The sequence below is a fragment of the Lissotriton vulgaris genome, chromosome 8, assembly GCF_964263255.1.
Source record: "Lissotriton vulgaris chromosome 8, aLisVul1.2, whole genome shotgun sequence".
NCBI classification, from domain to species: domain Eukaryota; kingdom Metazoa; phylum Chordata; class Amphibia; order Caudata; family Salamandridae; genus Lissotriton; species Lissotriton vulgaris.
The window spans coordinates 877,373,913-877,385,967 of record NC_141696.1 but is presented as its reverse complement, the minus strand read 5'-3'; the positions used below and the strand labels follow the sequence as shown (position 1 = coordinate 877,385,967).

The 12,055-nt window shown below is 41.3% G+C and overlaps 1 protein-coding gene across 2 annotated transcripts in view; it reads left to right on the top strand.

Moving 5' to 3' along the window:
• Positions 1 to 12,055, top strand: part of ABCC4 (ATP binding cassette subfamily C member 4 (PEL blood group)) — a 1,668,368-nt gene that overhangs the window by 396,408 nt on the left and 1,259,905 nt on the right. For both annotated transcript variants that reach the window (XM_086934802.1, XM_086934803.1), the window contains exon 5: positions 5,922 to 6,011. In XM_086934802.1, coding sequence (XP_086790928.1) covers positions 5,922 to 6,011 — 90 coding nt within the window. The remainder of the gene's footprint in view (positions 1 to 5,921; positions 6,012 to 12,055) is intronic.

Genomic DNA, 12,055 nt, shown 5'->3' with positions numbered 1-12,055 from the left:
CCTCACGCTGATCTCCTCCGTGCTCCAGCATGCCTCTGAGAATGCACACCTCAACCGTCGTTTCACAAAAATAGTAGTGTTTCTTCAGCGCTCCTGTCTAAAATGTATCTTGATAAGAATTCCTCATTTTTAGCTCCTCTCGCTTATTTTCTAGTGTGCACACTGCTGGATATTCCCTGTTTTGTTTTTGAGAGATTAGTGTACAACTAGAAGAGAAAATATCAAAGGAAGTCTTCAGTGGAAATTTAGCATGAAGATACTTACCTGATACAGTTAAGAGAAAATAACCTTCAGAATCCACTCTTGGATAAAGTCAGTACGCTTCCAGGTTTCATGCTACATATGTTATCAATAACCCGTTCTGAGACTTTTAGTCTCTTGGTTCATAATTCTTTACCATCAGTGTTGAGAGACTTCTTAAAACACTTTAGAGACTATTCAGAAAGAAGCAATAAGAACTGTGTGATTTATACTACTGCTAACCTTGTTTGGTTTATTGCAACATATAGAGAGAAGCTAGTCTACAGAGTTAAAGCAGGTAGTTGAATGAGTGAGAAGAGTCAGTGAATAAACATTGCAGTGATAGGAAAATATGTATTTTTTATAGTTGTATATATATATATAGATATATATATATATATATATATATATATATATATATATATATATATATATATATATATATATTGTTTCTGTTGGTGTGGCCGCATACCAAATATAAGAAAAGTTCCCAGAGGGTAACTGAAGAAAAGAAATTGCTGAGAGAGAAACACACCTAACTCTGCAGCCAGTCTCTGTTTCTCTCCCACTCCCCTTTTCCCCTAATTCGTGCTTAGCTGAATAGCCCCCCTTTCAGACTGAGCACAGGTGGGTGAGTTTTGGGGAACTTGCATCTGCTTCTGTGGAATTCATCAGCACAGGTTATTCTCTGACATCACAAAGTCATAAAAACACCCTGGCCCAACGGTTGACCTCTTGAGGAAACAAGACCAACCACAGGCCCCACAAAGGTTAATACATCACAAAGTCATCTTGCCACTTTGGCCTAACGCTTAACCACTTGCGGAAAACAGGACCAACTGCAGGGCAAATAGAGGAGGGTTTGACAGCTCCTCGATTCCGGGCAGGTGAGTCTGGAGCTCTCACCAGTCTAGAGAAACTCCACACATCACCAGAGTCCAAGACAACCGTGTTTTTCTTCACCTCAGTAATCAGAAAAGGAACCATGAACTTAGACAGACCTTTCCGAACAAACCCAGCATTTTTCAGAAACACTTTATCACCCTGGTGCCAATTCCCAGCATGAGCACTAGTTTTGGCATCAGACCGCTCTTTGTATCTGTGCTGATGCACAAGCCTGCGCTGCTTGATAGCATCTTCAGCATATTTGTTCATTACCAGACTGGGCTAAGCTTGCAATGAGGTCTCTGGCCTCTTAACACCTTAGCTGCTATGGAACGTCCAGCTCCAGTGCTGAACGTTCCATTGCGCAGGTGCAGCTGGAACGTCCAAAGGCCGACGGCAGCACTCCCGAGGTAGTGGTGCCGTCGGCCGTTGGACTGGGCGCAGCACTTATGAGGTTAAAGCCGCGAAAGGCGAGACAGCAGACATCTCATTGGGAGTAACACGGTGAGCCCACCAAGTTTCCCTCAAAGCTTCCCGCAAGGACATTTAAGCGAGCAAGGCACTTTGAGGGCAAACCTTGACCACCCAGTTTATGCTTTCAGCAAGACCACTGGCTTGAGGTGAATAAAGAGCAGTTTTAAAATGAACAATCGAGAGAGGGTCCAAGAAATCAGACATTTCTTGGTAAGTAAATTGCACCCCATTGTCAGTGACCAAACATTTGGGTACGCCCTCCCGTGAAAATTCCTCATTCAGAAATTCAATTAGAGCTCTGGTGTTGACAACAGGAGCACATTCGGTCACTACCCATTTGGACGTATAATCCACTAGGAGTAAGACAAACCGCTCATTGTGGTTGAAGAGTTCAAAGTGATCAGCAATATCCAGCGCCAACTTGGTCCAAGCCTCAACCAAAATCTCCATGGGGGACAAGGGAGCAGCGTGTTCTTTTTGATTTGTCACTGCTGGTGCATTGCCAACGGTCCTTGACCAACCATTCCACCTCTTGGTCAATACATGGCCACCAGTACCACTTGCGCAACCTGGCCTTGGTCTTATTTCTGCCAAGATGTCCCTCATGGGCCACATTCAAGAGTTTTTCCCTCAGGGCAGTTGGTGGCACCACTTTCCCCCCCCTAAAAATCTTGTCATCAATAATGCACAACTCGTCTTTAACAGAGAAGTATCCCTCAAGAGAGAATGGGACCTCTTTCCTGCCAGGCCACCCGTCCACAATAAATGTCTTAAGTTTCTCCAATGTGGGCAAGTATTTGGCGAGCGTTCCCTACACAAAAATTGCATAGCATACCTCAGCATAACACTCCCTGATTGATTTCCATTATTTACTTTTGTGTAGGTACAAGTAGTTTTCTGTTAATTGTTGCTATTCTTTGTTGCCTTTGCATGAAGATATTTATTGTTCCCCTTAGTATGAAATCCTTTATCTAGGTCAGTTGTAGATCTGACCTTATTTCTCTTATAGTTTTAGTGAGTCCTTACCATCTGCCCATACCATAAGGCATTTTCTGAGAGGTTTAATTCTCACTGGATGCATACAGGACTGCGTGGCAAGCTTTCTTTTTTGTGATTTCTTTTTTTAACAGTAGAATCTTTTTCAAGTTTATCATCTACAATAAATAAATAATAAACGTCCCAAAAAAACTGTGTTCCCTGCTATCTTTCATTGTGAACTCGTGTTGAATTCATTCTTATTATGGTGGCCCGAGAATAAGTGTCTTCCTTTAAGTTGTGTGGGGATCATTTTAAAACCAGTCGTCAATTAAAGAGACAAAGATTGAAAAGACATCTAATTTAAAGTTATTGTTGTGGCCATTGAATGAATGTGTTAATTTATAGATGATATGCATTTAGCTCTTTTAATAAAAATCTTACTGTAGCTCTGTTCGATGTATAATAAAGAATTGTGTGCTATATATTTTTGTTCGTAGGCAATCCCTCTCCATATATCTCTAAATGTAATATGACCACGACAAATAAAATGTCTTTCTTATGAACCTGTCGCAGAACGTTCAATTTCTATTTCAGATCAGTCGTGTTCATAAGAAATATAAATGGCTGTATTTTTTACAGTATGTGAGTTATTAACTTAAAGCTACCCACCAATAAATTACCCTTTCAACAATATTTTTATTTACAATTGTCCTTATGAGCCACAATAAAGGAAACATTTTAAGGCCTTCTTAAAATGCTTTATACCATCTATACAAAAGAGGCAGGCTGCCCTTGCAACGTTTGTGAAATGTATCACACCTTACCTCACCGACTATACAAAGCGCACTTCGAGCAAGAGAACCCACCTGCTGTCCGCCACAGCTCAGCCGATCGCACTGTCTTTAAGTACTGTGTTACGCCACATTGGCACATTGCTTTCAGCATCTTTGTCAAGCTGGTCCTCCCTGGTGCCTTTGTCTATTGCTTTTAATTATTCAAAGAATCAATCTCACCCTCTTGAGTCACTTTTTATGCCCTGTGCTGCACTACTTCCGAGGCCTCCTCTTCTGTTCATTGGTAAACTTTTTATTGCACCAGAAGCAGCACGACCTACTAGAACTAGGGCCATAGGCACTTGTGATATCTATTTTTGATTTTTATCTACATGTTGTTCACTCTTCTTTTATCTTTTGTAATTAATTAATTTTATAACAAGGGATTATGCCCCCAAATTGGAAGGGAGCTATAATAAGACTGCTACACAAGAAAGGGGATGCATATGCCCCAAAGAATTATAGGCTAATCAACCTATTAGATATAGGAGAAAAACATTTCTCTAAAATAGTCCTTAGTAAGTTAAAAGTCTGGGCGGAACATAGATCTATCATCCCGGTTGAGCAAGGGGGCTTCAAAGAAGGCCACTCTACGATAGATCATTGTTTTGCATTGTGGGCCCTGGCTAGGAAATCGATGGAACAAAATGGCAAATTATTTTGCTGTTTCGTCGATTTCCGAGCGGCGTTTGACACAGTAGACCGAAATAGCCTTTGTGAGGTACTGGAAAACTATGGAATGCCACAGGGCTTATTGAACATCTTGAAAGAACTACATAGTGGTAATTGGGCACAGGTTATTAGAGATAAAAAGGGTTCCCTAACCCAAAAAATTCCAGTAAAAAATGGCTTGAGACAAGGGTGCTTTTTGGCACCCTTGCTTTTCTCAATCTTTTTAGCAGACCTCCCAGCGACTTTGGAAATTGAAAAAAGTGCGAGCCCTCGTATAAATAATAATAAAGTGTCATGTCATGCCGATGATCTTGTGATTTTGGATCAAACAGAAATGGGCCTACAAAGGAAGCTAAATGTGTTCAATAAGTACTGTGATAAAAAGCTCTTAACAGTGAACATGGAAAAAACTAAGATCCTATGTTTTGGAAAGAGGGTAAACAATTTTAATTGGTTTTTAGGACAGGATAAATTAGACATAGTAAATGAATATAAATATTTAGGCCTCTGGTTTAATGGCGCATTAAAGTGGAATACCCACTTGGAGGCACAGAAGGCAAAGGCCTATTCGTCTGTCTGTGGGCTGAAAAAATTTAACAAAGATTATGGCGATATGTCACACAGACCGCTTTTGAAGGCTTTTGAAGCTATGATCCCCCCACAAGTGCTTTATGGAGCTGAGGTGCTTTTTCTGAGTGGTAAAAATGGGTGGGACCGGGAAGAAGGAAAAATTGTGAAGATGTTGTTGTCCTTACCAAATAGCTCCATGATTCAAGCAATTAGAAGGGAGGTGGGTTTAACATCATGGGAGGTAAAGTCCCAATTGTCTCTAATAAGATTTTGGAACCGACTGGAGCCTGGTGGTGATGAGAAGGTTTCAATCTGGTGTAGAGAGGAAATTCGAGTAAGCAGCTTACGCTGGGCGCGAGATGTGAAGAAAACCCTCCAGACGGTAGCTGCGAACTTGAAATTGAGCCTTTCCCAACCACTGCTAAATATAGTGTGTACGAAAAAGATGCTTAGAGACCAAGGGCTTGAATACTCTAGATCAAAAGATATGGACTATCTAAGGCTAAAAAAATCAGTGAATTGGGTAAAAAATGAGTGGGAAAAGAAGGTTCGGTTCCCATACCTGGATTTACTGCCTAGTAGATGGCTAAGATATGAAATTTTGAAGATTCGGGTGGGACTAAATCCATGGAAGATTGAAAGAAAAATAAGTGTGGTCCTGATCCATCCGGATGGAATTTGCAAATGTGGTCTAGGTGTAAGGAATAATATTTTACATATATTGTGTGATTGTACGTGTATTTTAGCAATTCGGAAAAAAAATTCACGTCCAATTTTTTTTAAAAATGAGGTGTCCTCACGGGCTGAGGCTATTGACCTCCTCACAGAAATGTCTTCTTTGGATACTACAATTGCGTTGGGGAAATTTCTGAAAGCAACACGAGAATATGTAATGGAGACAACAAAGGAGAATGGGAGAGTTTGAAATTATAGAGTATCCCAATTTTATGTATATGGCTCTCATAAGTGTTGTAATTGTATAAAATGAACCGTGGTTTTAAATATTGTATGCTTATGGTTTTACAAGTGCTGTAAATATGTAAAATGAATTGTGGTTTTAAATGTCTTATCACGATACGTGATCCATTGTTCTATGTATGGTTTATAGACTATGGTCTAAATAAACTTTATGTGTTAACTAACTAACTATCTTTTGTAAAGATTTTTATTAGCCATAAAATAAATATATAATGTAATGTAATGCTTTATGAACAATAAAAAACAACGGACACATAAATGGTTTATATATAAATTTCTTTGTCATTGCAGGCTCTTCGACTAAGTAATACTGCTATGGGGAAAACGACAACTGGCCAAATAGTAAATCTGTTATCAAATGACGTAAATAAATTTGATCAGGTAAGGAAATAGTTTTCCTCCGTCATATTTTAATTTTTTTTTAAAGTGTTGATTCACGCTGCATTGAATGGGCATTCGGCAAAGTGCTGGTGCTGGAGATTTAGTGCAGACCAGGCCACGTTTTTCCACTTGGCATGGAGCTGCCCTCCAATAGCAGCATTCTGGGACGAGATTTTTCAAATCATTAGCGAAATACTCACAATACAAATAACACCTGGTGCAAAGATGGGCCTACTGAGATATGTAAGGACACGCCGGTGGGAGTGCGTGGATTATTGGCCATGCTGTTATTGCTGGCAAAGCCAGAATTGCCATGAAATGGGACAGGCCACACGCTCCCAAGCTCAAAGACTGGATTGTTGACGTTACGTTCTGCCAGGAACAACTCACTGCTTTTTGGGAGTTGATGCCAACGGCCTCACGTCCAAAAGATATTTGGGGCCCATTTCTAACCTGGCTGAAAGCTAAGCCTCACAATACATCACAACCTGGTATAGAGTAGGCTGCAGAAATAAGATATCTTGTAATATATTTGTAACTGCAGTGTTCACCCAGCAAATGAAGGCTGGCGTGCAAACATTCACATAATAGATCCGTGATAGGAACAGGTGTTAGTAATGTTATTTGTATATTCGTATTTGCTTGATTACTTTGATATGTATGTCTCAATACTTTCCCCTGGCATTACCTTGTAGGCTCCCAGTTTTTGTAACCAAGCCATTAGTCAAGTCATTATACTTTTATTCGACACATGTATCATAAAAAGTACAAACATAAAGTACACACATAATTATAAAAACAGTTCATTATTTACAAAAATACATATAAAAGTTATGTGGAAAAATTGACTTGATGAGCATTTTTTAAAATCTTAGTCCTAATGATCCAGGCACATGATAAAAACTTTGCAACCCCACAAATAGTAACCATAGAAGAGGTGTCGGAGATAAGAATACGCAAAGCTGATTTGTAATCTCTAACACCAAGATTCTTTAGTACTGGTTTTAACCATTTCTTCCTAGGTAAGATGTATGCCTTACAGGCAAAGAAAAAGTGGCCCAATGATTCCTCGGGATTTGTACACCCTGGACACATTATATCCTCTTCCCTCCTATTGTTCCATCTAGATGTAAATGTTTTGAGGGGCAATGTTCCATGTCTAAATTTAAGATATAAAGTCCTTTCCCGAGGAATCTGAATGAAGTCCAAAAACAATTCCAATTTTAGGGTGCATTTATGGGTCAAAAAGGTCTCGGTCAAATGTCCCCAGTTTGGGTTCTGTAGCGCCTTGGTCTCTATCCAATCCCAATATAATTTTTTCACCACTTGTTTTGGTGGAGGTGATTGGGATACCCAAGCGTCGCTTAAACCCACACTTGCAACAAGCTTTTTTAATGCATTTAGCCACCTGATTTTGCCTGAAGTGTTTAATTTTAGCATTTCATCTAACACAAGGGCATAATTAGCTAGTTCGGGGGTCCTCCTCAAACGAACCCAATATAAGAGGGGACGGAGCTGGAGGATGTCCCCAATAGACTTTCTACCCAGGTCTAAGAATAAAGGTTTAAGTGGGGTAGAGGATGGAAGCGACACCAAATCCCTCATAAACTTGTTCTCTGATCGGACATGGTCATTGGTATTCTCATTGCCCCACAGTTCCGAGCCATAAACAGCTGAGGCAATTGCTTTCCCCTCGTAGACTGATAAGGCTGGGGCAACTGGCCTGCTTACAGAGAGACGTTGGTTTTTTAAAATAGTGCCGGAAACCCTTTTGAGATTTAAAATCATTTTACATATATGGGGTTCCCATTTCAAATGATTATTAATCCTAACACCAAGATAGTCAAACTCATCGACCACCTCTAAAGGAGATCCATTCAAGGTCAAGTGGATATTCCTATATTTCCTCTTGGCGGTCATAACCATTAGTTTAGTTTTGGTTGTGTTTATTGTAAGTCCCCGTTCCTGACAAAAAACACTAAACTGATCAAGAAGGGTTTGGAGACCTGTGGGGGTTTTTGATAAGAGGAGGGTGTCGTCGGCAAAGAGGAGGGATGGTGTTTTCTCCCCAGCCACGATGGGGGCATCAGCTGATGTATCTTGCAGATGTTTCACCACCCCATTTATAAAGAGGGAAAATAAAGTAGGGGCCATCACACACCCCTGCCGCACCCCTCTATTAACAGGTATACTCTTAGTGAGTTGCCCCTGCGCCCCCCAGCGTATCTTCGCATATGTACCCTCATGGAGTTTGATGATAAGATTTAACAGATAAGATGGGAAACCCATATCCAATAGGACATTCCAAAGTTTAACACGGGGTATTACATCAAAAGCCGTTTTAAGGTCAATAAAAGCCAGGTAAAGGCTCCCTCTGGCTATTGACACTGTTTTCCAGAAAACTGCACAAAATCTGAAGACTTGGTCAATGGCCCCAACATTGTTTCTGAATCCAGCCTGAAAGTGGGACAGAATGTTTTCTTCCATAAGCCAACCCTCAATCCTATTTACAATTACCCTGCCAACTACTTTTTGAATAACATCAATTAGACTAATTGGTCTGTAGTTGGCAGGGTCCTCTCTCTCACCCTTTTTAAAAACGGTAACAACTTCGGCACCCTTCCATGAGTCCGGTACCTGCTCGCCTAAATGAATAAGATTCAAAACATTTACAATAAAATCAGCCCAAACCAGTGGGTTAGACATCAATAAATCACCCGGTATTCCGTCCGGGCCAGGTGCCTTACCCGGTTTTATTTTAAGGATTGCCTCTTGCACCTCACGGGGCGAAAACAGTACATCTGTAAAGCCATCATTCCGATGGACCATACGATCAGTACCTAGTATAGGGGATACTGGCGCAGCTTCTAAGGAGCCCACGCCATATAAATTTGAGAAGTGGGAATACCATTGGGACTCAGTTATATGGTTTGGTATGGGCTCAGCGCCTCGTCTATCCATGACGTTGATCAGTTTCCAAAATGCAGTGGCATTTTTCCCATGAGCCGCTTCCTTTAGAGCCTGCCAATGTTCCTCTTCCCAATCTTTTTTGGCTTTCATAATACTGGTGCGATACTCATTTCTAGCTAATCTAGCAGCTGGGGCATCCTTATTTTTAATAGCTAGTAAAATTGCTTTCCTTTTCTCTCTACAGGAGGCAGTGTACCAAGGGTTCCCCTTTTTTTGCGTGCATTTAGACAAATGACATCCCTTGTTTTTTTTTGAGAAAAACATACTGATCTCCCCTATTAGGTCTTTATACTTAGTTGCCAGCACCGACCCCTGAAGCTGGAGTGAAATTTGGTTCACTGGAACCAGGGCAGATGAAGCAGCCGAAACTAGAACCCTAATATTCTCGAGTGTCCCCTCATTGCACCTAACCACATTCCATTTAATCCTGCGATTACAGTTAGAAGGGACTAGTTCTTTGGTAATCAGCTCATTGTGAACCTCCTCACCACCGTTGTCTCCCCAGAACATACCCATGCAAAGGGGATTATGGTCGCTATCAATCCTCTGGCTGACCTCCATATCAACCAGATTAGCCCATGACCCTATGTCCAAAAGGATGTAGTCAATCCGTGACGGGCAACCTAATCGATTGAAGGTCATAGCGCCCATACGATCGGATGTGGTACGGCCATTTAAGGCACATAGGTCATGTGCAGACACCAGGGCATTCAACTGAATGGTTCGAGCCGACCACTTCTTAATTGGGGCCAGAGATAAGGATGGAATTAACTGATTTCCTGGCTTATTATAACAGCCCAAAAATTCATCCTCATCAAGAGGCTCAAATGTACAATTAAAGTCACCTCCCACTAATACTGAGGATTTAGAAGGGAGGGCAGAAAGCGTGTTGTCCAACAACTCCAGTATAGGAGACAATTGGCCCCCTGGGAGCCCCCTGGCATAAATACAAAAAAGTTCAAAAGCATTCCTGGCAGACTGCCTTTTAACAGTTATATGTAGAATATCGTTACAGGGGACATAATTAACAGTAATTTTACAATTCAAATCTATCCTGATCCAAATAAGTAAGCCACCCGATGGGCGCCCCCTCCCATGCTGTATTGCAGGGACAAAAAACGTAGAATAGCCCTGTTTGTGTTCTGGCTCTACACACCAGGTTTCCTGGAACATGCAAGCCATTAGTGCAATTGTTGTTTTTTATTTTATATATGAATGTCAAAATGAAAATATTTCGAGTGCCAATAAAAAATAAAATAAAAAAAGTGTCGATTCATGCAGTAAATTTATGTTTTTAGAGAAATCTTTTATTAGTGTCTCACAGCTTTAGTTTTTGCTAAGTTATGGGTATAATAAAGGTCAAACATGTCATCGGAGGATGAAGGGAAAATTCGGCTTGTACATTAAATGGGGAAATAACCACGTCTTCCAAGGCTCCGCGAGGAGTGGGTGCTTCTAGAAAAGAGTTCCAATGAGAGTCACCAGGATGAGAAAAAGAACACCATCCTCCGATGAACTTGCAGAAGCAAGGAACTGAGAGGGAGAGTGATCCACCAGAGCCACAGGGCGTCTTTGAAAGTATTTGTGGAAACCAGAGCAAAGGAAGGATGCACCTTATGACTTGTTTGAAGAAATCACGTTGGATGATACCAAGGAGTTTGAATTTGATTAATTTGCTCAGTAGTAGCAAATGGCGAGCTTGGCCATAGAAAGTAGTGCGATATAATGTCTTCCCTCTGAGGAGCAAGCAGGTGTAACCATTTGTTGAATAAAACAGATCTCAAGAGCAGTCAGGCGAAGTGGATCGTTCCTCACTGCCTTTTTCTGGTTTGTACAGTCTGACTTCCTCCTAGATCACCATAGGCCTGTCCATGCCAGCACATCCCAATGTGCATGTACGCACCGCCTTAAGGGTCCCAGTGCTGTTCTTCATAGAGTGGAAACGGGACTCGCTTACACAGTGCTGAAGACTTCTACATAGGGCAGATTGGTCTTTCTTTTTGCTTCCACACACCTAGGACCCTGAGTTGAGCACAGCAGAGAGTTAAAAAAAATTGATTATTGCGGTGCAAATTTTTCAGGGGCTGAGTTGAGTTGAGGTCCTAACAAAGACTACAAATTATCAAGTCTGCTGGGCCATAAAGAAGTTAAAAAGCAAAAAAAGGAATGTTTTGAGCTCCATCCTAATTTTGCAGAGGCAGACTGCCTTTTGCCTTTAGGAGGGGGGCCGCGGCACATGGAAGACAGGGCTACTGGACTTCAAGCGCGGCATCTGAGGTCATTTGCCACTTTTGTAAAGCTATCAGACTTACTCTCTACAAACTGTCCCCATTTGACTCTCAGGGTAACGAGGGCGAGCAGTTAGAGACTTCTCAGAGAGGTAGTGCATGGTGCACGAGCTCAGAACTCAAGAATCAGCCTACAGGCATAATAATTTCAATATCCAGTGCTTGTCTTTTAAGGAAATAACAACTTTTAATCCCACAATAGGACACAGTCCAACTTGTGCTTCGCCTGCTGTGTTCCTTTTCTAATCCCACCTTGGGTGAACCCTTGATGGCTTGCCCTCTGCTCTGCCCAGTAGTGAGGGCAGAAGCATGAATTGAGCTCAGATGCAGCCTAAAATATCACTACAATTCAAATAGGAAGACAATTCACATTTTCTTTACTCTGTTGGGGTAGTCGGAGAAATGATAGTTTTTTGCATTTCCCTGAGAGTAGATCCGGCAGCCTTGTATCACTTCACACAGCCACAGGCCCATGGTGAGTGAGGACACTACCAGGGAGGACTGATGAGTTGGCCAGGAGTGGCCCACGTCTCTGTATATGTAGATGTTCAGTTCAACTCTGCGGTGCAGTGGACCTTGCCATGCAGTGCAGGTGTGTGAAAGTCTGTCCGTACTGTTTTATATTGAATAAATTGTACAACTTTTCTAATATCATTTTAAATTGTTTTTGATTATATTTTGTCTATTGTTGTGGTTTATTAGAAATGTGGTTATGGCATTAATGGGTCGTCTGTGAGTCTTGAAGGGTCGCACTTTATATGCCTTTCCAGTTTTGGAAAAATAGGG